The 26,534-nt window shown below is 41.8% G+C and overlaps 1 protein-coding gene across 1 annotated transcript in view; it reads left to right on the top strand.

Moving 5' to 3' along the window:
• Positions 1-26,534, top strand: part of LOC121092587 (von Willebrand factor D and EGF domain-containing protein-like) — a 186,246-nt gene that overhangs the window by 36,143 nt on the left and 123,569 nt on the right. The window contains exons 2-6 of the mRNA XM_040603822.1: positions 2,144-2,328; positions 13,392-13,617; positions 16,175-16,407; positions 24,291-24,380; positions 25,592-25,727. Coding sequence (XP_040459756.1) covers positions 2,144-2,328; positions 13,392-13,617; positions 16,175-16,407; positions 24,291-24,380; positions 25,592-25,727 — 870 coding nt within the window. The remainder of the gene's footprint in view (positions 1-2,143; positions 2,329-13,391; positions 13,618-16,174; positions 16,408-24,290; positions 24,381-25,591; positions 25,728-26,534) is intronic.

Raw genomic sequence — 26,534 nt, forward strand, 5'->3', positions numbered from 1 at the left:
AAGCAGCATTTTCTATACTACTGCAAAAAAACCTATGTGAAGGACAAAAAATAATTAGCCATGTCTCAGTGTCTAATATATTTGCATTGTCTAGACAGAGCAGTTAATCATTGGTAAGACCACAACATGTTGTGTGAATTTGGATTATAACGAATACATATTGAGCAGAAGGTTATTAATTACATTTAAAGGGAGAACTTGATATTATTATTATTGAGAAAGAGAATGCAATTAATTTGCAGCGTTCTTGCAGGATTCCTGTGGCAACAGTGTGCAAACAGCTGTTTACTTTTAGATTTTTTTGTCTTTTGTTCAGAAAGTAAGTACTTAGGGCAAGCAAAAGGCACCACAAGCCAAAGTCCCATTTCCATTAACAGTCCTGAAGCACTGAGTGGTATTGAAGGGGTCAGCAAATGCCTGCATTCTTTAATGGTTTATAAACGCAGGGTAAACTTTTCATTTCTGTAAAATAATTGGTCTGCTGAAATGTCACTTATTCCTTTGGGCTGGGAATTCATAAAGGACAGTCTCCATGTGGTCCCCACTGCTGGACCCAAATCCCCAGAAAGAACACCTGAGGGAGGGAGTGGGATCGCAGATTTAATTAGCAGTGCAGTAATTCCAAGTGTTTCCTCTCTAAAATGGCTCTTACCTGTCGAAAAGAAAAGCTTAGGGTGCTCTTTTTTTATTTAAAAAGGCAACTGGATTAATTCAGCTGAATTTTGCATTGGAATTGCACTATCACTCTGACAGTTTAGCTCTCTGAAAATTGCAATAAAGGCTATGTTATGCTACATTTTGTCCCCATTTGTCTTGTATATCATTGCCTTGCCTTTGGCACAACAAAAATAATCCTTAAAAATAGTACCGTAAATGGATTGACTTTAACCTTATGAGTATGTTGTCAATAAAATAAAAATGATAAATCTGTTTCAGAGTGCCACCGGCATAATATTAAAGCGGAGTTATAATCTGAAAAGTGACATTTGAAACACGATATTATGGGGAAGGGTCTTATTCTCTGTCAGCGGTGTCACCTAAATAAGCCCTACTCACGGTGCAAAGAGGTGATTTTGCTGACTGCCAGGCTGGCTCCTGAAACCAGGTTGTGCAATCCCTGTGATGTGCTCTCTGCCTCTTACATCATCATTAGCAATTAAAGATTACTGCAGCAAGAAATTAGCTGAGCCTTCTGCTGCTGATGCATGAAGCTGAGCAACTCCACCTTGGTCTCCTCTGTGACCCCCTCCGCAGCGCCAACACAGCAAAAATAGACCTTGCCTCGCAGAGAAATGGCAAAGATAACCAAGAAAAGGTTCTTTTTTTCTACATGAGCAGCTTTTTGAAGATAAACAACTTCTAAAAGAATCACTGCAAGGCTTCCTTTTATTAGGTGATAAGAAACTACTGAATACGCACTCTAAAAAAAGTCAAGGGATGTATGGAAGTAAGCAGGGCAAGCATGTAAACAAACATACATCAAGGAGCAGCAGTTTTGGTTCAGTCTTTGGATGCATGCACAGCAGCTCTGATGCATTTGGCTTTATGGGTACATGCCTCAGGCAAGTCTGACCTGTGGCTCAAATATCTGCAAGCCTAACTTGAGCTTATTTCTAAAAACCCTGTACTGTTGGGGTTTCACCATTTCTTTTTCTCTCTTTAGCTTTTCTTATTTTCATTATTCTAAATCTGTATTTAAAAGTATGTGAAGTGCACGTTACGCTTGAGCTCCAATTTATAACAATTTAAACGCTCATGCGTATAGTAAACGAAATTAAAAACGCACATGTTTTCAAAGATCATGAGACTTTGGTACCTCAAAATATTACTTGATTTCTGAGAAGTGATTCAGATGTTAAACCCTAAAACTAGGCTGCAATCACATTAAAGGGTTAAGATTTCTGTTCTCATTCAGATGTGATGAAAATCTAGATAACTAGAATCTTTATGTTACTGAGCTTCCAATTTTATGTATTTCATTTTAAACTGGAACTTTTCCCAGTGTTTTCCTTGAAAATCAGCCCAATCCTAAACTGAACCTGAACATAAGAGGATGTACCCCACTTTAAGCAGTTATTAACAGTATCCAGTTGAATTAACTGGAATTAACTTATTAATCATTGTCCTTTTTCACCTTTCCCAGCTCCAGAGTGCTCACCGGAGGGACACCGCATCCTCCGCAACCCCTACCGCAGCACCAGGTTTGACTCCTTGGAGCTGCAGCGAACGGCAGTTCAGGACCTGGTCTGTGACCACTCCTTGCCACCGGCATGGTACCGTTTCGTGATTGACAACAGGCCCGCAGAAATGCCAACGAGATGCGTCGAAGTCAGTAAAACTTAAGCACGAACCCTGGTGAACCTGAGTAAATCCTTTGCCATAGTTTTCCTTTCCAGCCACCTCTCTACTCCCACGGCCCATAGGCTGCCATGGGGATAGGTGAGTGGTTTTTAAAACCACTTTTCCCATAGTAATACTCATAATGTTATATCCAAGGGCAGCAGTCAGAGACCAGCATCCCAGGATCCCTATGGACTGGGCATTATGCAAACATAAACCAAGGTGTTTCCCAACACTAAAGAGAAATACTCAGTAATCCACATGCGTCACTGAGTTATACTTTTGCCAAGCAATCCTGACGCTGTAAGAATGGATTTTGGAACCTGACCCTTTCCCCATATAATTTATTGTGTATTAGAACATGTCCTTATTAAGAAATCAGAAAGGAATAATCAGAAAAATGGCTATTAAAAGAGATTCTGGAGTGATACAAAAGAAAAAGATAAATTTCATTCTTTTTCCACTTACCATTTCTTGTATTGCTTAGATTCATATGCATGCTAATGGCTTTCTAGAGCAAAAAATCTCCACACCACATAAGACTACCCTCTAAAAAAGACAAACCAATAATTATCTGTTTTTATGTGTGTTTAATATGCATGACAATAACATTTAACTTGCAATCATCGCTGCCAGAGCAACTTGATACCCTAAGTCAAGTCGTTGCCATCTCAAATAGCCCAGCTGCAGGAGGTTAGAATAATTTCAAACACACTGTTAAACAAAACTGTTCAGGAAATAATAATATAGTTACCATAAATGACTTTAAAGATTAAATGTGCCAGGAAGTTTAATATTAGGCAACATTACCCTAGCTGGAGAACTTTCTCAAAATTACCAAATGTTTCATATCCATTCAAAATGGACCTGTGTACTTCTCACAATAGAAGTATATCTTAATAATCTAACATCTAATGAAATGTTAAGAGGTAATTGTTACTTCTGTGCGATTTCTAACTCAGCATACACAAACCATAAATCTAATTAACGTGAACATCAAATATTAATGAAATATTCATTTCATGGCAGGTCATCCTTGACTATCCCAATGCATTATGAAGTTTATTTTTACAAGTTGCTCTGTAAGTGTATATATATTCTATACAAGTATTTAATTTATCATTTTATTACCATTAAATTGTCATTGTGAAGCCTTGCACGTGGGGAGGAACAGCCCCACACACCAGCACAGGCTGGGGCTGGCCTGCCAGAAGGCAGATCTGCGCAGGAGGACCTGGGAGTTCTGGTAGACAGAAAGTTGCCCATGGGCCAGCAGCGTGCCGTGGTGGCCAAGCAGCCAGTGGGGTCCTGGGGGGCATTAGGAGGAACGTGGCCAGCAGGTCAAGGGAGCTGATCCCCCTCCTTCTGCTCTGCCCTGGTGAGGTCACATCTGGAGTGCTGTGTCCAGTGCTGGGCTCCCAGTCCAAGAGAGACAGGGAACTGCTGGAGAGGGGCCAGCGCGGGCTACAAAGGTGAAGAGGGGACTGGAGCATCCCCCGGCTGGGGAAAGGCTGAGGGAGCTGGGTCCTTCGGCCCGGAGCAGAGGAGGCTGAGAGGGGATCTCATCGATGGCTGCAAACCCCTTAAGGGCGGCCGTCCAGGGGACGGGGCCAGGCTCTTTCCAGGGGTGCCCAGCGACAGGACAAGGGGCGACGGGCACAAACTGCAACACAGCAACTTCCCCCTGAACAGGAGGAAAAACGTCCTTACCTGGAGTGTGCCGGAGCCCTGGCACAGGCTGCCCAGGGAGCCTGCGGGGTCTCCTTCTCCGGAGACATTGCAGACCCGCCTGGACGTGACCCTGTGCAGCCTGCTCCAGGGAACCTGCTCCGGCCGGGGGAAGGGCTGGCTGACCTCCAGAGGGTCCTGCCAACCCCCACCCTCTGTGATTCTGTATTTCAGCAATTTGAAGTATGAAGTAATGCTCGACTCTATGAGATTTCTTTCCAACAATACATTTTGTTTCTTTTAATCTCTTCTCTGAAGTTTTTTATTCGGGTTTGTAGAGCTATATTCATTAGTTCGGTTTCGTATTGCACTGGTTTAGGCTGGGATAGAGTTAATTTTCATCCTAGTAGCTGGTACAGTAGGTAGTAATGCTCGACTGTATGAAATTTCTCTCCAACAATACACGCTTTGTTTCTTTTAATCTCTTCTCTGGAGTTTTTTTATTCAGGTTTGTAGAGCTATATTCATTAGTTTAGTTTCTTATCTTGTAACATAATTCTTGCCGTCGGCTTCTTCATTATCCTCTGAATGACAGTAAATCTCTGCTTCACCATACTGATGAAGGATTACATCTGTTAGATGTCACAACTGGAAGAATACGCTTCTTTTAGATCTTCACCTTCTAAATCTGCCTCTACGTTCCATCTCTTCCACTTAATTAAATCATTGTTTAATTTGGTTTTCTATTTAATTTGAGCAAAACCTCTGGAACAAAATAATTTAAATTAATAACTGCACAGCTTCCATTCCTTAATAAGCAGTTATTATTGGACATTCCAGCCTGGCTAGAGTGAGCTGATTTTAATTAAACAAGTCAAAGACAAAATCCTGAACAGATAGAAGAGAAAAGAGACCAAATAAAGCCTGACAATACAGCTGGAGAGTTAAAAAGTACATCACTCCAGCAGCTTGTAAAATACATGCCTGGTGATATCCTGTTGATACTGGCCAGATACAATTAGCTGCTTATCGCTGGATAAGATTAACTTCTTAATTCAAAGTAATAGTAGGTAAGGATTCTTGTCACCCAATTGAGCTCAAAAGGGATTTAAACCATAATGGAGATTAGAGGTCCTGCCCAGCCTGGGAGAACTGCGGCAGGACAACGGCACGTGCTGGGTCGGCACGGGGGAGGTGGGCTCCCAGAACCAGCTATGGCCTGGGCCCCTCACACACACTGCCCAAACCTGTGTTCTGAATCTTGTCACAAAAAAAAGCTCCACAATAAAAATGTGGCCCATCTCCATATCGTTCCATAACCACAGACGGTCTTATATTCACCAGAGAGCGGAACCAAGTCACACACAGAAGTTACAAGAGCCTCAGTCTACAACCACGTCACAGCTAAGAGGCACAGCCACCTTTGGAATTCAAAATGAGCAACAGCTCTTCAGAAGCTGCTTCTCATCTGCTAATTTAACAAACAAGTAAAAGAAAAATGGAAAAAAAAGGCAGAAGAAAACTCCAAAAGCTTTTCCAAAAGCTTTTATGTCCAAGAGAGGGAAAATACAAATTGTATTCCTGAATTCTCCAACCCTTGAATCCAAATGCTGTCCATAAACTTATTCCTCCAGTGGCAAAATATTTTTGATTGAAACAGCTTTCCAATTTAAGCCTTGCCTGCTGAACTTCTCCTGGGGGGGGTGGGGGGTAACGAATGCTTCTGACCTTCCTCCCTCTATTTCTTCCTTGCCTCTCCCTCCGTGCTCCCTAAGGACACACAGCAATTACTGGATCCTGGGCACGCACTCTTGGCCACAGCCACTTCCCCATCCAAAACCAAATCCTAGTAGAAAAGCAACACAAACTTGCAAATTTTGTATCCCCAGGTATTGAGGCTGCTGCCTGCAGATCACAAACAACAGTTTGTTCTTCAAGAACTGCCAAATTCACTGTGAAAGGCAAAAACATTAAAGGAAGGAAGCGTAGGGAAGCTTGTACTAAGATTAAGCAGCAAGAAACAATGCACAGACATGGCCAGACCTAGTAGTAAAATGACCTTCAGAGGAAGAGCAAACGACATAAAAATTAAAGCTTAACAGAAAATCTGTTAAAAATACAAAGTAGTATCTAGCAGTCAACATAGGAAAAACATGCATCAGTTACAGAAATTCAGGCTTCTGAATTAAAATAATATAGGGTATACACATACATCGGTGTACAGGTACATATGGCAAGCCCCGTGAAAGGCAGGAATACTAAAAAGAAATGTGAGACCTGCTAATTTTATTGAAGATCCTCTCTACAGTCAGATAAAAGATCAATCTGTGGATTACAGAAGAGAAGCGCACACTGCTAATCACAATGCAAAGCCCAATGCCACACCATGCTAAGGACAGACAGGTCTTGCAATGCTGGCTCATGCCTCATGATGAAATCAGAAATACTGTTGGACATGCACTTCTTCCCCTCCTTTACACGGGGGTAAAAAAGCATAGATTATACTCAGCAACCATAAGGAAAAACATCAATTAAGAATCTGATTATGCAAAGAGTATTTGGTTCTGGAGCCAGCAATAACACTCTTGATACCACATGCACAAGTCTGCTTCATTACTTCTCAAAGCAGTGTTAGCATTCACAGCTTTAAGCACTCAATTGCAAACAGCAAAAGGTAAGCTAAAAAGGAAGGGATTATAACTAGGATCACTACTAGAACCACTGTCACTAGCAAACACTTGTCTTCTGAAACAGAGGGTTTGTGGTACCGTCTTCTTTGAGGGGAAAGATTAATGTAGATATTACTGCACTGGCCACAGAAATCACTGCACACCCACTGCCAAGGCAAGACACTGGTCTCACTGGTCTCCAGATCTTCTGAAATGTCAGCATACCCCCCCAGCCAGCAGTCCTCCCACAACAGCCATCAGTACAGATGGCCCAGATGTAGGGTTCAGCATTTATCCATATACATATACACAAACGTGCATGCTACCTGCCCTGACAGGCGTGTGCCATGTGTATACACATACATTTACACACAGGCACGCACACATAGGTATATACACGCACAACACCACATCCCCTCAGCCCAAGTTCAGCCTCTCAGAGCAGCCGCTGCTTCACCCTTGGTTTCCTCCTAATCTTAATGCAGCCCCTCACTCCAGTTCACTTGATTTTCTGCAGTTCTGCTGGCAGGTGGGGCTGGAGCCTCCAGGTGACCTCGCACACCACAGCGGGCACCAGGTGCTCATCCTTGCCCGCAGCTGAACCTGTTTGTCCGGAGAGAAGGGCAGGAGCAGGGGAATAGTTTCACCTTTGCACTTTACCAGTCTCCAGGAACCCCTGCTTCAGGGACTTCTGGATTCAGATATGGACTGTATGAGACTTTAAAGTTATTTCTCTCTCATGAGCCAGTCCAAACACTGATTTTTTAGCATCCACAATCCTACAGCAAGGATTTCTACAGGTTAGTTATGGATACAACAATCTGTTTTGGAAATGCCCAGTAATACCTGCCTGTGACACACTATCAAGATTACCTCCAATATCCTTCTTCGGAAATTTCATTCTGTAACGGAGCAAAACCATCTCCAAATTTGTATATGTTCTAAATTAATGTACCACTGTAAATGTGACATAAGAAGGACATGTTATGCAGTCAAGGCTGGTGTTTTCTCAACAGTTGCATTTTTAACAATATAAATTTACTTTTTTATATATATACTAGGCTCAAACATCGGCTTAAATACTAATCCTTTGCGTATAAAACAAGGTCATGTTAAAGCATGTCAAATCTAACCTGCCTATGATGCCTAATATAGCCCCTGGAGAAGATTTACTTTTTCCCATACTCAGTTTAATTTCCTCCTCTACTTAACCTGTTGTAGAACTTCATATATTTGCAATCAAAATGCAATAGCTCGACTGCATACTATTTGTTTTTTATTTTGTTTCAATTTTTATTTTGCTCTGAATCTAATCCTACTTTGATTTGCAACTGTTCTATGAACTTAAAAGCAAGTCACACTTTCAAGGTGTTCTTTCACCTGTAATTCTCTTTCTCATGTGCATATGTGAATATTCCAAATCATAATAGCAGGTATAAGGAGATCTTGTTTTTCTTGTTTGTTTTTCAGACATACAAAAAGCCTTCTGTAGAAATTACAATTACAGCCTCTATTGTTCAGAAGCGTGTACTTAAAAGAAACACAAGACAGGCACTGGCTTAATTGCTACTACAGATATTCCTGACGTACACTGATTTCTGTGGAGTTCAGCCTCAGCCTGAAATAAAAAAATCTTATTTACTTTAACTTACTACAAAGAAATTCAAAACCTAAGACAAAGTTCTGAGTGGCTGACAGATGCAAAATCACAATGCTTTAACTGCCAACCAATAGTATACCAAAAAGCCTTCCATCTCCATCTAATTAAACAATGCATTTCTCACATATGGTGCTACTTATTTTTAACAGCATAATTTCAGTGCAATACCCAAGTGACAAGAACAATCAAGCTTGATTTCTTTGCGCAATTATAAAGAACCTTAGTGTTCAATCAATCAAACTAGTTGATTCTCCAAACCCCACTAAATGGAAGGATACTTCATTGGATCAAACAATAATGGTTTGTCCTATTGTTTTGACAAAGGGAGAACAAATCTTTTTTTTTTTTTTTTCATTTAGGTTTTCTGAACTGAACTATTTAAATGATTACCTGGTGCCTAATTATGAATCGAAAACACTTAACGAATGCTTACCCGCCACATAGAGGTGTTGTGAAGATTAATTAGGTAAAGGTTTATAAAACGCTTTGAAGATTAAAAACACCACTTAATTATAACTGGATAAAGTATGAAAGGATACTGAGCACTACAGAAGCTTGGCAACCGCCTAAAACCTGCCTTTTGTGTTAGATAAGTTCTCCTTTGTGCAAGCTTCGTGCTGGATAGCTAATGCAGATGCACCGAGCGACCTAAATGTAAGCTTTACGATGACACTACTTCACTGACTTGCCATTGCATTGACCAGTTGCAATTCCAGGTAAACATGTCAACTGGTGCAATCAAATGCTTGTGATCTCTCAAATGGAGTGTTAATCAGACATCCCTGCAGCTCACCAGCAAGGACACTGCTTGAAGACATCTAGAGGACACAGGATCTTTAGGGAGAAAAGCTATTTCTTGCTAGATCCACCAGCATACTCTGAAATAAATGGACGGGCTATGGGCATGCACACGTTTTCCAGTGTTGCTGGTACTGTAGCTTATTTCTCTTCCTGCCATGTAGCTTCCCTTTTGAGTGAGAAACAGGGATATTTTGCACACCACAGCACCAGCACTGCCGTGCAGCCTGTGTGATGCATGTAGATCACCTGGAGAACCCCAGCAAAGCCACTGCCCAGTCCACACCGCTGGCTTCCCAGCAAACCAGCTCCTGCCTGCGAGAGGCTTGCGGAATTCGCTCTTCTGTGGGGACAGCCGCATAATTCCTCTTCTTCATTTTGGAAATGCTGCTGAAATACGGGGTATGAGATTCCCACTGTTTTATACTATTCTTAGAGCAGCAGTGACTGTAGTTATTGCAGGTAAATGCCATATCTTAAATGCCAATCATTTACTGCCTCTGTATTCAATTTTCTGGTTGCTCTCCCAAATGACTACTGCAAAATTTAATGCTGATTACGCCACAGCTGAGACTTGAAAATTTTAGTTCTTTGAATTCTCTTCTCCTAGATATGTTTTTCTAAATATTTTTAGTTTGTTGGTTTTCTGTTCTTATCTCTACCATTAGTTGAATACATGAATATACTTTTGCCCTTGCCTTTCCAGGTCTGTTTTCCAATTCACAGTGGCTTCATGCAGCAAATCCTTTCAGTTAGCTGGGGCGACTTGCCTAACTCAGATGGACAGCATGTAGCTCAAAGCAGAAAATAAATGCATGTATGTCATAAAGCTGCCAGGAAAACAGAAATAATTCATTTATACCAAAACTCTTCCTTAGCCAGCCTGTAATACTGTATCGCACACAGCTTTTTACAAAAACTTGTTTTCTCACAGTCTGACTTCCTAGATGCAAAATCAGTCAAAAGGGTTCATTATTGTTTGTAATTTGTGCACATTACAAAACAAACTATATGGCTCAAATGGTTTCAGGTTTGCCAGAACGAATCCGGGGTGCTATCAGAAAGCCGGCACACAAGGCCTGCAGCTGACATCAGGGATGCTAATCCATACATTCTCCAGCACTGAAATGGTTCACAGACTTGTGGGGAGGGTAAATACAAAGAGGGAGAAAATCACTGTCCCCTGGGGTTTTTTTCCCCTCTATTTGTAAACGGGGGACACAGACCCACCTTTTACATGGGGATCGCATTTTGTCTTTTCTCACAGCCAGACTGCACTTTGCATCTGCCTGTTTATCTGCATGGCCCACAGCACAGCAGATAGACAGGTGTCTCATTAATGAACTTATCTTTTCAGTACTGCTGCAAGGCAGGGAAGTACTATTACCATCTCAGCCGCTTCTGCCTCTGGGTTAGAGATAAGGAAGAGAGGTACACAAAGGGTAAGTGATCTGCCCAAGGTCAGGGAGCAGCCAGGGAAACTGAGGCACCCTAGGTGCCTGGCCAGAGGCAGCCCTGTGGTCGCGCTGGCAGTGGAGCAGCACTGACATCTTGGGGCCAGTTACACTGGTAAAGGCAGCAGCGAATGGATACAACAGCCTATTTTGGGCAGCAAAAGGTCTTCTACAGAAAATCGTTAAAGTATTTTCTCAGTTTCTTCAGCCGTGGGTGCAAACGCTGCTTGAAACATGGGTATTTGCAGGAGATCGTCACCTCAAAGCAGTCACTTGTCAGCAAGCGGTGGCAACAGCCCCCTGCAGCGGGTGTTAGCAGCACTGGGAATGCTTCCCACGGTGGGCAGTGCCAGCACCTTCCTCCTCCTCGGCCAGTGAGTGCCAGTGCCAGCCGCAGGGTCAGCGGGAGCAGGGAGTGCTGCGGAAGGGATGGGGAGGCTGCACTGTATCTCCTTACCAAACCATCTTCCTTCAAGGCTTTCTGTGAGCTTGCACACGCCCACTGAGTTCCAGTGCTCACTCATCTCTCCTGCTCTGTGTCCCCCTACCATAATTCTTTCTGGCTTGTGGGGTTCAAAACACTTGCAAGGTACAATCACAAGTATCCTTGTTTTAATATAATTTGAAAAAATAATAGTTTGATCCAGCGATCTCTACTCACACACGCAGAGGCACTGAAGTCAGCAGTTACCTGGAATAAGAGGAAATTCAAGGTGCAAGTAACTCATCAGGAAGATGACATGAGTATGAAGGAGAGATAGCTGCGCTCCACTTGCTGTCCTTTTCTCCGTGCCCATCCTTCTTCCTCTGAGCACTCCTCCTTTGCATGATGCTTGCTCCGCTCTCCTGTATCATTACAAGCATATGTCAAAAATGTATGTTTGACAGCATGACATCAGATCTCACTCTCTAGGTCAGGAGTTCACCAAGATACCACAAACCTTTTTTTTCCCAGCACAGAAAACACCAGTGCCCCTTAAAGCTGTAAGTAAATAAGCAGAACAAATCTGTCAAAAAATTAAACACAACATGGTTTTTAAGTAAAGGGAGGGAAGGCATTAATCTAAAATTCCACATAAAAGCATTTTTGTGCTGATTCCCTCTTCTAGCTGGCTGTTCCTCCCCAGACGAGCTCCAGAGCCTTCCACAGGACACTGGGGACAGGGGCACCCAAACAGGAGGGCAGCGTCAGCCCCTCTGCTCAGCTGCTGCCACATTTCCAAGGGCAAAACCCCCAACTTTATACAATTTTACTGGTTCCTCTCTAGAAACTTTGTTTTTAGAAGCCTGGTAATAATTAGCTCCAAATGGAAATCAGACTGTGACATGCCATATGCCTTCTTTTCTTCAAATACCTTTCTTTTTCTGGGCGTGCAGCCCCCACTCCCCCATCCCTACTTTCTGGCTTGCGTAGCTCCCAGATAACGTCCAAACTACAGGAGGGCACTGGCACGTGACTTCATAAATTTGTCCTTCGACTTTCACCGCTTCCCCTGCCATCACAAACTCCTGATCTGAAAAAAAGTGAAACAGCAAACCCGGCCCAATGGGAAAAAAATGGTGGTTGGGGTTTTTTTCCCCAATGTGATGTATAGCCCAGTGCTCACACTGGGGGGAAGTGTGTCCAAGTCTGACTATTATAGTTCCCTGCCCCTGGCTGAAGAAACACAAAGCAATGGCATCAGTCACACTCTGCAGAACATGACTGACATCTGAGGGTAAATTATTGTCAGCATTTGGTAATAATTTTCAAACTTTAGCTCAAATATCTGTGTGCTTTGCATACTGGCAAATGATATGTAATGGTGCAGAATAACAAGTTACCATTGTTACTGGCTGTGTATATTTTATTAGGCTCTGATTATACCTAACGTCCTCACTGAGGTATTTAAAGACAATTTGGATAATTAAGTTCCTTTAGTCAGTGGAAAGAGCCTGGCAGGTACAGAGGGCAATTCAGATCTGAGATGCCTGAACATCCACCTGTAAGTCAGGAAAGATGCAGCCTCTCCCAGACGTGACTCAAAATCATAGAAGCAAAGAATGGTTTGGATGGAAGGACCTTAAAGATCATCTACTTCCAACATCTGTAGCTTAAACCACTTAGGACCAACTCTTTCTGCTTTGGGATTTCTTATGTCCAGGGTATTCAGGGAATCTGTTAATAATTAGAAGCCTGAAGGTCAAAAACCCCAGAAAATTTGGTCAAATCACATATATCCTGCACATCTGTTTCATATATCCTGCAGATATATTTCTTTACAAGAATGAGGGAGAAGCTCAGCCCCCAAAGACCTGTCCAGTACATGCTGGAGGGGTAGAGCAGAAGCTGCCAGGACAGTAGCAGCTGAAGCTGTAGCTGTTTTGGAGGAAGGTGCTGGTGTATGATGCTCTCAGCATAGCGGTCTTCTGCTTCAGGGTGGTCTCAATACCTTCTTGCCCCTCATGCTCTGTCAGCCTTTGCTTTATCCCACCACAGACAAAGCATGGGTGAGAATGTCCAGCCAATGTGGCCCAAAGCGTGCTTCCCAGAGATCCAGCCTATTTACATACTTTCGTCTTTTTCATACAAACCATCCAAAACCAGAGGAAAATATTTTCAAATCTGGTGATTGTGTTCTTTGAGAATTTTATCTGTGTAAAGTCACCCCTCTAAACTGACAAAGACATTTTCATCCCCACCTACACAGCTTTTTCCACTGACTCTCCAAGTTCACCACACTCCAGTTCTTGGGATTTAGTGATTCTCCACAGAGTCTTACCGCATTTGCTGTAAACTGTTTCTTTTGTGTGCATCCTCAGATGAACAAATGCGGGACACAAGCTCCAGTGTGGCTGTCGCTGAAGTCTGAATCCCTGCCGGTTCCTGGCGAGAGCAAGCGGCTCACAGCCTGTGCTACCTGGCAGGTCTTCGGGGGCACCAAGGACTGCTGCTTGTTTCGGATACCCGTCGCCGTCAGGAACTGCGGCAGCTTCTTTGTGTACCTCCTGCAGCCCACTCAAGGATGCATGGGCTACTGTGCCGAAGGTGAGGATCACTGAAGTGTTTATCAATAAGATTGCACATGCCTCTCTGGCTGTGTGCTCGAGGGTCCTGGGATTGTAATGCACATCTCTGTGACCTTGCAAGTCAAGCAGCACTCCCAGTGAAATGCAGACCGTGTAGAAAACAAATCAATGGCAGTCCAAGGTGTTCCTGAAGAACAGCTATTATTACTGGTGCAAAATGTAATCTGGTGAGTATTACCAAAGTGTTCTTTGCTTGGTTACAGTTCACATGTAACCTTTCCTACTGTCTTTGGCTCCACTTTGGCTCGAAGTTGCAGAGCTAGTGAGCAGAGGCGCCTGGGTTTATTGAGGCACTGTATGTAAGGTATCTTCAGTAATCCGGTATCCCCCACGCCCCCCCCAGAAAAAAAAAGTAAAAAATTCTGAAATTCTGGAAGGAAAGAAAACCAAACTGATAACATCTTTTTCATGACATTTATATAATTACTCTAGTCAGAAATAATTTTCAGCCTACTACAAGAGATCTAGGAGCTGTTTGGTAGCTAGGAAACAAATGAATAGCAGAAAGCAATTGCTCACTCAGTTAAACCTTCTGAACTTTGGAGCATGTTCACGTGATTTAGTTATGAAAGACAGTTCTTTCTCAAAAGGAAATAACATTACCTCTATACTTTCCTTTCAGCATTTTTAGATAGAGACATGGCACACTGAGAAACTAGGGTTATCACCTTTCAATCAGGCAAAATTCACGCTTAAATGTTAAAGAGAGAGAGATCTATTTTCTTGTCTTTGTCAATATTTTAACATGCCCACATGAAGAAAAGGGAGGAAAAAGGCTCAAAGAAATTGAGATATTTCACTATTTGAAATAAAGTATCTATTAAAATAAACGAAACTGTTCTTTAATTTCCATGATTCTTTCTTGGAAATTACTTTTTAACTGAATATAGTCATTTTCCAGTTTAAGCTTGGCTTTTTTAAAGACTAGAAGATTTCCACTACCCCTGTTTGAAGAATTTTTGACCAATACCTTTTAGATGATTAGGTTTGTGTTTTCTGTAGATCCATACTTGTTTAGTAATGTAAATCTGCTGCATTTCTCATAAAAGAAAGTTTATCACTTCCCATCTATCCCAAACCAACAACTTTCTGCTTTTTTCTTACCACTGCAGTTGAAGCTTTCACCTTTTTCCCATGCATTTCAGTGAGGTCCAACTCTCCCAAGTCTTTAACTTCTTGCCTTTAGGGTGTTTTTGCGGTACCACATATTGAATGGAAAACATCCAAACCCGAAGGTTTTTTCCTGGGAGTTGTTAACTCATGGTCTTAAATTCAGGTGTGAACATTGCACCAGAGGAGCCTCTGCAGAGCCCCCGAGCCAGGTCCAGCTGGCATCAGCACAGCTTCTGGCCCAGGTCAATCCCCCAGCTCCATCCTCTGGAGGCGGGGGGACAGGACCCCGCTCAGCACTTCTGAGCTGCAACACAAAATGAATTTAAAGCTTCCTAGCTTGGCAGAAAGGCCACAGCTGGGAAAAGCCATGTACACATTTGCAATTCTGCTCACATCCTCCCATGAGCTGATCACCTAACTTTGTCCTTCTGAATAATTTTCTGCAGAAAGGCATGATGTAAGCCACGGTTTAAGGCAGCTTCCCTTAGGAACCAAAGAGAAAAGGATATAAACAACTGGACCTTATTCATGTTTTAAGAAACTTGTTTCTTTTCTTTACCTCTTTTTATTTGCCCTGGACAGATGTTAACATATTGGTTCTTTGTTCCGCTATAACAGCGTCATACCTTAATCTCTTGGGCTTCTATAATGTTTTCTATAATCCTCCAAAAAACTTAATTTATCCTTTCAAAGCATCTGAACCAGCTTCATGTTCTGTTTGAGCCCGGGTCTCTAGAGATGAAAGAGCATCACCTACTGTATTATACAGCTTTTTGTTTCTACTTTTTAGGTGAGTTTAAACAGAAGAAAAGTTTCAGACTTCATTACTCGTTGGAGCCTATAGGAAGCAGGCTGTATTTTTAGAGCAATGGCATTATTCTGGGCAGAGGCAGACTATACTGAGCAGGCTCAGCCTAGGTACATCCCAGAACAGCCCGGGAAGGATCTTTGCAGCGTGGCAATGTGGGCTGAGTGCTCTCTGAGAGTCGGTTTACCTCTGCAACATAATGATTTCTCATATCTCTTCTGCACTTATTGCAAAACTTGGATCAAAAGACTGCGCTTCAGGGGAATGCAAAGCTGATGGCCTTTGCCAGAGTAATTAATTTGTATTAATCAGAGTGCTTCATTTCAATAACATTTCTCTTACTGAAAAAAAAAGTATTAAAAAACTCGAGGTCAAATATTACAACAACAATAGTTAGTCAGTACACAATTAGCAATTTTTTGCATTTCATATGAAATACATTTTCTTGCTTGCGTAGTTAATAATCAAATCACATGAATACAAAATGTACCGTTTCTCTCATGTTTAGTTATACTGAAATCTTCTTGTTGAGTGAACAATTGTAATATTAAAAGAACATTCTGTGCTACATCCTCCTTTTGTTTCCTGCTTCCAGAAAAACTCACCAGCTTGGCTTTGCAACCAGTGATAACTCCTGAGCTTGTGCAAGGTTGCGTCCACCTGAAGTGCAGTTTCAGCCGCCCCTCCTCGCCACTGCCTCTGCAGTACACGGTGGGCTGGTCGCGCCTGTCCACCCCTGGCAAGAAAGAGCAGATTCAGCATGACACCACCCTGGAGTCATTTTCCTACATAGAGATGAATGGCATAAATCTCAGATTGGGAGACACGGTAATGCGACCCTGCCTTCATCAAAAAAGGTTTAAACACTCAGACGAATCACATCCTTTTATTAAATCTTTGTTGTGTTTTTACTAATGCCACTCCTCATTTATCCTTACAACTACTGAAAAAAAACCCAAAAACAAAACACCCACCAAAAACCAAACTGAAACTGTTTTGCAACAGGGTCATTACCTAGTATTTACCAAATTCAGGATCCATATTGCTTTGAATTGCAGTGAGTTCGTGGAAGCTATCCATTTTACTATTTTCTAAAGGCAACTCGAACATTTGCACGTACAGCTTGAATGTCATGAAGTTGGTATGAGTAGTAGGTACACGAGCCCGAGCCAATTTTTGCTTAGCATTTTTTGTGTCTTGCAGCAGCAAAAAATTGCCATAGAGGCAGGCTCAGCTATATGCACTCAGTAATTTTTATACTCATGGACCAGAGACACAATAACATCTTTTTACAGAAAAGAAAGGCAGTACATTTGAAAATAGAGGGAGGTTTATTTTATGGTCTTTTTCATGGTGTTCTGCCTCTCTGATTCCAAATTCTTGGTTCAATAGCATACTGAAAGATAGAGTTCATTACAAAACAATCTTTAAGAAGTATATTTGATGGCTTACATAGCAACACAGAGCTAGTTTCAACAACAACAAAACAGAAGCCAATACAAGATGTGAAAAAAATTGACTCGTGTATGAATTCATGGCCTTTCATGGTAGAGAAACAAGACTTCTAAAGTTAAATTAGGTTCATAACTTTTATAGGCAGAGAGCCATTATTGCTGCTACAATGAACTGAAAGAATAAACACGGATAATGGCCTTGTGTTAAAAGTAGGTTGGAAATAGTCCTGGCATTTTGCAGCTCTTCTTTGAGATATTTAAGATATTTAAGAAATGTGAATAAGCTTTTTCCAGTTCTTGAAAGTATGAGTCATTTCTAACAGCAGCACAATCTAGGTAGTTTTTCTCATTTCTCCACATAACTATGCCTCCTGAGCTCAGAATCTGACTGATACTGCCCTCACTTACCATATAACGAGGCAGACAATTCTGCCAGTTTAAGACAAGTTTGTGTTATGAAGAGATATTTTCATCAAAATAATTTCACTTGCAATCACTTCAAATCTAGTTCTAACAATCCTGAGGGATTCAGAGTAAAAATATAGTTCTGTTAACTACTAGCATCACCAAATTTTTATAAGACCATTTTTATTATATTAAATTTCCAGTAAGCCCTTCTTTGTCCTCTGCTGAAACTACATGTTTAATTTAGTGGGTTTAGTGAAACTAAAATGTTCTCTTCCTTGCTAGATTTTTTTTAAAGGTCTTCATGGCCTATTTGACTAATTATAATTATCCATAAATCATCACTGGTGAAAACTAAGCAATGAAGCCTCAGCTGTAACTGAGAATTCGGTTTTAAATAATAAAGATTTTAAAAAAGCATTTTACTGAGTTTGCTGTCCCACTTTGGTGTCTAACAAGAGTCACAGAGGGGTAGACTCTCCTTTCACCTCCAGTGGTGTAAATCTGAAGCAACTTAGTAAGCATTGGTAGGGCCACCGCAACAGAAAGGTAATGCCACTCAATGGAGAGCCAGATCGTGGGGACCAAACTCCACCACACAGAGGTAGTTTGGAACTTCCACCTGCCCATGAAAAACGCAGATGGAAGGCTTTTTTCCTCAGGCAGATTTAAAGGAAGGCCAGATCCCCACTGACAAAAGCAGCATCAGAGAGGAGAAAATGAATCTGAGGCACTTCCCAGTTCTCTTTCCCTTTCTCCATGCAGAACCCAGTGGGAGGGCCCCCACAGCTGTACACTGCCAGGGTGCATTCAGAGCAGAATTTGTCCCCTAGGTTGCAGAATCTGCAGCATTTAGAAAACTGCTTGCTTCTTTTAACCTGTACATTGTCTAACTGCACATAGCCTGAATTTGGTTTCAATGCTTTCATAGCCTGAAATCAGCATCTTTGTTCATTTCTTGATAAAAAAACCTTCAGCCAAGTGAAAAGATTTTTTTTTTAAATCATCTTTTGGGTGACTGATACCTACGCTATTTTTTTATCTGCCAAAAAGTCTCCAGGTAATAGGTTAGTCACATAATAGAATATCTATTGACATATTTTAATACACAGTCAAACCTTAGAGGAGAGTTGAGATTTACTGGCCAACATTTCTGAACTTGTATTGACTAAAGAGCCAGTTATTTTTTAATAGCCATCATGTGTGCTTTTCTCCCCCATCTTTGGCCTCCAATTTTGTTACTTCAGACAGTAAAGTTGGCAGCATAATGTTCACCAAACTATTGCAGCCTTAAATAAATCTATAACACGCTGCTATTTCTATATAAACACTGAAAGAAGCCTACTCCATCTGATATGAAAATCCCGGCATTCCTAAGCCTTATTTATGCGATAGTGACAGAGGTCATTTCATTCCTCGAGGCACAGCCATCTATAAATTATAGCAGCACACTGTGAGTAATGAGTTATGCTAAGAAAGAAAGGTGTTTAGAAGAAAACCTTGCAGATTTTGCCCAGCACAGCAATCCAAAAGTTCATATGGCGAGGAGCAATTGTGACCATACTTAAACTATGATGCACATTGTAAAAGAAAAATGTTTAAGTAAAGGTGGCTTTTCTCAGCTGCGTGGCTGCTTTGCATGGCACTCTGCAACAGCAGAAGAACGTGCCCCAGCCAGAAAGACTGCAAGTTAGTGCCTCAAAATATAAAATAACTAATTTTCCCTCTACAAAGGAAGAGGGGTTAAACTTCACCCTGCTTAAATACCAATTTCATCCCAACCACTGGACTTGACAAAATCAGCCACAGAAACAGGAATACCTGCCTGTTTGTAGGTCACACTCGAGTTTACAACTCCCTTCTCAACCTTCAGGAAGCAAATGAAGAGCATCCTTGTAGAAACAGAGCTCTGGGTGGCCTTGAACGAAGATTTTAAAGCAGAAATGGTCAGAGAGATGATGAGCAAAACTCTGCAGCTGATAAGACACCCTACTACTACCCTGGCAAAGTGACTTTCCTTCAGAGATGAATGGCCTACAGTCAGCCTCCACGTACTGTTCGGCCACGTGGCAACTAGGAAGAGATACTATTTTTTTTAACATAGCAAGTAGCAAAGTGACTAGAGCCAGACTTTTGGCACTGTCAGGTCACACTGCTGCACTAGCTCCCTTCTGCATCCAACAGCCCATCACAGGGAGCATCAGGTGATCAAAAATCTTTAATATCTAGTTTATTATCTAACTCAAAATCACTTTCTCCCTACTTTCCCTTTCCTGCTAACTATTCTGCAAAACCTCTCCAGAGGCTTTGTTCCTACCACTTTCTGCAAATCCCTACAGCCAGATCACATCTTCAGGCTAACAAGAAGCATTTTTTCCCCCCTCCGGCTTGCATAGAAATGCCACCCTTCAGCTCTGCTCATCTTCTGCTCTTTTCATCAAGACTGTACTCCACAACTCCCTCCCACACACATGCACTCCCCAACTCCTAGTAGAGCAGCTCCTCTAGGTTTTATAACCCCAGGCCATTAGTGCTTAATAGAGCAGACAACGGCAGCTCTGAGGTCCTGATAGCCATCATGAGACACCCTTTCACCTGGCATGATCCATTCCCTGCCCAACCCTTCGCCTGCCAGCCAGGTGACTCACCCTTGCAGCCCCAGCCTGCCTTTTGACATGGGCGAGGTAGCTGGGAGGGTAGATCCCATCCTGGAGGTGGCAGGGTTAACCACCCACAGGTGAGGCACCTGCACCCTACCAGCAGCATGCAGGCTTCCCTGCCTAGTCAGTGGGAAGCAGCAGCTATCCCTAAAAAGTTGAGAAGGGAGCTTCCCATGGGTGGGCAACATAAATTACTGGCTGGAGGCATCCCTGAATTCCTACACCTCTCAGGAGATTGAATGTCTGGGTCAGGAAAGTGCCTCCATCTACATTTTAATCCAGGCTTTCAGCTCCTACCGAGAGGTACCTGGCTGTACTTAATCTTTGAAAGATCAATACCAGTAAAAGCAGATATTTCAACTTTAACCCATTGCTGTTGTCACTGCAGGGCCTCTGGCACTGCAATACAGCTCCAGTGCTTGCTGGAGAGATGGGAACTGGGTCCTCCCACCGTGGGCTGCATGAATGTCCTGCCCTTCCCAAGGGAGCATCCCAGCCCCAGGGCACAGGCTGCACTGGGGGAGCAAGCGAGGACTGCAGCCGGTGACCAGCACATGAATTTCCTCATTTTCTCTGGTGAGAAATCATGCAAGCAGTCCTAATGGGCAGATCCAAACCCAGTACTCCCATCTGCCAGCTCTTCCCATTTTGGGGACAAGTGCTGTTGCCCCTGGGACACCATCTAGCTGGGTGGTGGCACCACCGCTGCCAGTGCTTTGAGAAACACCTTGTTGAGGTTGGCCATCCTGAGAGCTCCCTAAATTATCTGGCAAGCCTAGGAGCCTTCCCAGTTCCCTGACTGGTCGGCAGGGATGGGGTTTGATCACAGAACTTGGGGTACCCAACCCCTTACCTAAGCGTGGCTGGGAGAGCCTGATGGAACTGGAGGCATGGCCATGCTGGATGCACCAGCCAGCATCCCCTCCACACCCCAGCCCACACTCCCTGTGCTATGTTTAGGAGTAATTAGGGGTATAGAAAAAGGGTGAAACTGGAGGTGGTTTTATGATCAAAATGAGTAAAACCAACCAATTCGGGGGAGCTTTGGATTCTGAGAGCCCTGGGGAAAAGAAACCTGACGTTTTGATGTGCAAATTGTTAGAGGGAAATTTGCCGAAGATGGTGACAGGTCCTAGGATTAAAATCCTTTCCCAAACTGTTTCCCAAGCTACCTGACCCTCACCAGATTAATGACTGAATTCTGTTTTTAGCTAAATATGCTGCTTAGGGGGGCCGTGGCAAACCGGGAAGGAATCTGAGTCCCTGTAAAGGTGGAACTCTGCTCCAATACACAAGAAAGGAGAAAGTTAGTTAGTTACCTCAGTTACTAGGGCCTTTTTCGATCAGGATTTTGTGCCTAGAAGTAGTTTTTTGCCCTATGGGAAGATTTGCCAGCAGATGGGGGAAAGGGAGCTGCCCACACCCAGAACCAATCTGGTCATCCTGTCCGAGGGCACCCTTATGTTTCTGTCTCTTTAAAAGGGATGATGAAAAAAATGTAATTTGATTTTTTTTAGCAGATCCGATGAGTTTGTGGAAAAATACTGCCTAACCTGTCACGGCCATCAGCATACTGCTGTCAGTGATGCTTTTATCTCTTTGCTTCAAAAAGTCTGCATCCTGAGATGGGGGAATGGGGGAGAGAAAGAAAAAGTTGATTACTGAACTAGAGAAAAAAGCTAGTATTTAGCTGAAGGCAAAAAAAAAACCTCCTCGGAGTGACTATCATCATAATTGTGTGACAAACTGTCAGCCCGTAGCTCAGCAGCCAATGAACATATCTGCCGATCGTGGAGTGTGCACCTAACAAGGTAAAGGCGCTACAAGAAGAGGGATGATAGAAAAGACAGAAATGAAATGTAACTCATGAAGGCTGTCCGTACATTTCGAATTTGCAAAGTTTGTGCTAATCTCCAAAAGCGCTGAAGATAGAACAGGAAGGGACTGATAGTCTAAGAATATCTCAGTGTATCATTACAGAGTCTTTTTTTTTTTTTTTAATGTTCAGTGCTTTATCAATAAAATATACCTCTAAAATATATATGTGAGAACATACAATGCTTGCAGGGAATGAACCTGGGTTCTGACATTTCCCGGGATGTCACTTGGGCGAAGATCACCAGGATATGCCTCTGTCGGTGCCAGGCATCCTGGCGTGTGCGCTGCTTCCCCTCATTACAGCTCCCTCCCTGGCAGGAGCGCGCTGCCAAGTCTCTGTACCAACATTTTGGGTAAAAAAAAACATTGAAGGCAAAAGTGCCAACAGCCCGGCAAGTGTTAATATAGTATCTGCAATGCAGGTGCATTTGATTTACTCAATGAGCTCTGCAAGGGGATTGGTATTATTTATTATTTTTTAATAGAGGGAATATATGTTACCCGAACTCTTCCTCTGTTGTCACCGCCTTGTCAGATCCCTGTTTTGCAGACTCTCCCCGTGGCAGCTGTAGGAGAAGCAGCAGGAGGAAGATCAATGCTCTCCTCCTGCCTCCCCAGCAGAACTGTTTTGAAAAGTCTGTAAGCTGCACACAGGCCTTTAGGGAATGCTTGCAGAAAATAAATATCTAATATTAACAGGGGTTTATTACCTTGAGGAGACAATGACTTGTTCTCCTTTGGATGCAAACTGGTTAACTATGAAGTATCTGAGGAATTTTAACTGTAAAGTATCTCTGTGAGGTCTGTGTCTTTTTTCCCCCAGTACACCCAGTATGACCTCAAAGCTTCCATCTTGTTAACGTAGTGAATGACACAATTTTCACTGGGCTAAACGGGCTGGAGCTGTTGGCAAAAGAGTGAGAAACTTCATGAATGTAAAAATAGCCCCCAGGTCACATAAGTCTGGGGGTGAGCTAGGACTGGAAACAATCCACCTAAAGAGCACAGAAAACTGGATTTTTCCCATAGCCATACAAATGATGCTGTGCTGCTGTTGGGGCACTTCCATTGGGCATAAATAAGTTAGGAAAGAGGATTCTTCATTTTGGAGGAAACTTATGATTTGATGGTAAGAAAGAGGGATTTTTAGGGTGGTAAAAAAAATATTCCAGAGTGCTGTGTGGCTCATCCCTGTAGGATCACATGAATCTGGGAACATCCTGGTTTTGAGCCTGTTTTGCTGATACTGGTCATGAGGATTGTGCCTGAGCCAGCAGGTGAGAGCTAGCAAGAGCAGCATGGCCAGGGAGGGGTGCTGCAAAATCCGTCCAAAGGAGTTTATCACAATGGAAAATAAATTAGATTGGTCCAACTCCTTCTCATGGGTTACTCAAGGTTTAAAAAAGGCAATAGCTATGAAGATGCCATCTGACTATTTGGAATTGATTTAGTATGTCACAATCTGTTACTTCATTTCTAAGAGGAGGCCCCCCAAAAAATTCAGAAGTACAATTGCAGAGCCTGTTGTCGTTTGCTTGAAGGAAAATTTCTGTAGTTTAAACTTATGATCCTAGAAATTATGTTAGCAGTTTGGGTTTTCTGGAACCAACGAAACATTAAGATGGCAGATGGTGTGCGGGCTCAGCGGAGATACAGGTTGCGTGACTGTGCTAGGAATAAACCATAAATGGCCTGGTACATTGTGTTTGGTGGAGGTTTTGTTCTGGAAGAATTTTTTTTATTTTTTTTATTTTTTTTTATATAATATGTACCCAGTGGACACATCTGCATCATCTTTCATAATGCAAAAAGAAAAAAAAAAAAAAGGAGCTTCTTATATTGCTGACACAGTTTCTGAGTCCAGATGACTGTCAAACTAATTTAAATTTAAAAAAAAAAAATGCTCACAAACATGGTACACAGAGAGGATATTTGATGCAGTGGTCAGACTGAAGTCTGGGATCCCAAGGGCTAATATCCTAATCCTGACAGTAACATCTCTGAACAATGTAATTCTCTCTAATTAAAATGAGTTAATATCACTAACCAAGGTGCTTGAAAACATGCAGAGGAAAACACATTGTAAGCATTCAGTGTTACTAATTGTTGAGACAGAAGCCATGTTTCTTAGCTTATTAAATGCATCACAAATTCTTCCAAATCTCAAGATTTATGCATAAACATTTTTAAAACCTAAACCCCCAAAATATGTTTCAACAGTAGGAAATTTAACAACTCTGATCAACAGGAAAATTAATAATTATACAAATTTTGTTCAAGAAAAGCCATAGCATATGCTGTTTATTTCTTACAGATCTTTTGCACTGTCACCGCTTTCACGAGGGACGCTCCTGAGCAGCAGTCACTGCCTGAAGAGAGCAAAGGTTTCTATGCTGGGATTAAGGTAATGCAGATGGCCCTGATTTACTGACTTGGCATGTCCCTAGGGTATATTTATACATTATCTGACATGCATTGAAAAACAAGACACGGAAACATAAGCCCTGATCATCATAACCAGTGCTACTTTTATGTTTGCTTTGAGAAAATGGCTTTCAGCCTGTTTGTAAAACGCCCTGAAGCACCCATCAGCACCATGTGCAGGTGTTGACACTAATGCACCAGTAAGAATGTGCACTACATCTTCTAGTAAATACACCCCAAAGTGTTCTCGTGTCTATGTATAATGGGAGCGCACACCTAGAAGGATGCAGAATTTTGTTGTAACTAAACCAGAATAAAGTAGAGACAAAAACGACTTTTTATCCATCATCTTCTTAAAACACAAATTGCTGGAGATGATGCGCACTGAGTGCAAAAAACAGGTCTAATCCCACTCGAGGATTAGACTGTCAGTCTGGCAGTCCAGGAGATTTTGAGACCTGAGTATATAAGCTCCCTGCCTCCATGAATGGTGTTTGAAAACTCTGCCAGCCCATTCTGTGCAAAGTTTGAAGAACAGTTTGGGTATTTTTTTGGAAATGCCAGAACTTCCCAGGGAATAGAAATTCCCATTTCTGACTAGCCCTGAGTGCTCCTTCTGCTCTTGCCCCAGGAAAACAGCCAGACAGAAATGGCACAACCCAAGCTCTTTCCCTGGACACTGAAGATGCAGTGTATCATGTACAGAGAAATCCTTCCTCCACCCATAGCAGGAAAGGGGAACTGGGCAAAGATTGCGTTCACTTTGCACTGGGGGCAGAGTACAAACACAGAGTCCATGATCATGAGGTGATGCCATACTCCAGGCCATGTTTTTTCTCCTAGTGCATTGGAACTGGAGCTCATTTTAACAAGGAACATTAAAAATTAATAAATTCTATGGTATCATGCTACTTTCAGGCTGAACAAAAACCTGTTTTGAGATTAGGAGAAGCAATTAGGCACTATGTATGACAATTGCAAACATTTTCTTAACTGCCAAGTGTTACAGTATTTCAGCAAGTTCATCTTATGAAGTTGAAGATCATGATTATGAAGATTATTACAAAGATTATTATTACTTTACAAGCAATTATGTATTTTTGTAATTGATTAAAACACTCAACATTTCATAAATATCAGTATTGCCTAATTAATCTGTCAGTGTTCTAAAAATTATTTTCTTATTTCCAGTTTTTACCTGAATCACTACAAATTGCAGAGGATGGCAAAGAGCATGTTTTGACCATTCTAAGCACTGTACCCATTGCCTGTCCTGGGCGGGATGATTCCTGTAAAATTACTTTGCAGCTAAGTACTCAGGATTTGGGTAAGAGTTTTATATATCAGTATCAAATCAATGTGATTATTTTTTCCTGTATTTATGTTACAATGAAATCTTATGGAAATTATAAGATGTGAATAGCAACAAAGGGCAGAAGCTATAAAATCAACAAACCAGGCCATACATTTGTTTGCAAAATAAAATAAATGATAATATCGCACATGTTTTTGAGGACAAAAAAATAATGTGACTAGCAACAAACTGAACAAGAGTCCGTTGAGATTTATGGATGAAATAACTAGGAGTAGAAGAAGTTATTTTAAATTCCAGGAGTATAAAATTCCATTTTAAGTTTTTGTAGCAAGAATGGTCTTAGGTAGAATAATTTCATTAATTATCAGTAAGAAGCTCACCTGCAGATTTATTATTCAGTAAATGTGTACTGAAGCCTTTTTTTTCTTTCTTTTGCTGGCTTACAATTTTTGTCTAACTCTATAGAGAAGAAAAAAATCTTTCTTATATATCACTGTCTTTCTAAAAGTATTATTTTTTACTTGAAAACACTGACAATGTCACTAAGAAAATTCTTGCCCTTTTAATCAGTAAATGCTTACCTTCAGTTAATCTGATGGAATATCATGCCTAACCAAGGGAGGCATACATACATACATACATATTTACTTTCCATTTGCACTAAATAAAACACCCAACCCTCTTTCTAACAAGGCATTTATTTCTCTTCTACAAGGGACCTAATCAGAAAATGTTTAGAGGATTGCAGCCACAGTTTCTCTACCCACAAAAAGCCAGCCCCAAAAAAATGTTGGCAAAGTCCAAATAATTTGTGAATAT

The sequence above is a fragment of the Falco naumanni genome, chromosome 8 (assembly GCF_017639655.2).
Source record: "Falco naumanni isolate bFalNau1 chromosome 8, bFalNau1.pat, whole genome shotgun sequence".
NCBI classification, from domain to species: domain Eukaryota; kingdom Metazoa; phylum Chordata; class Aves; order Falconiformes; family Falconidae; genus Falco; species Falco naumanni.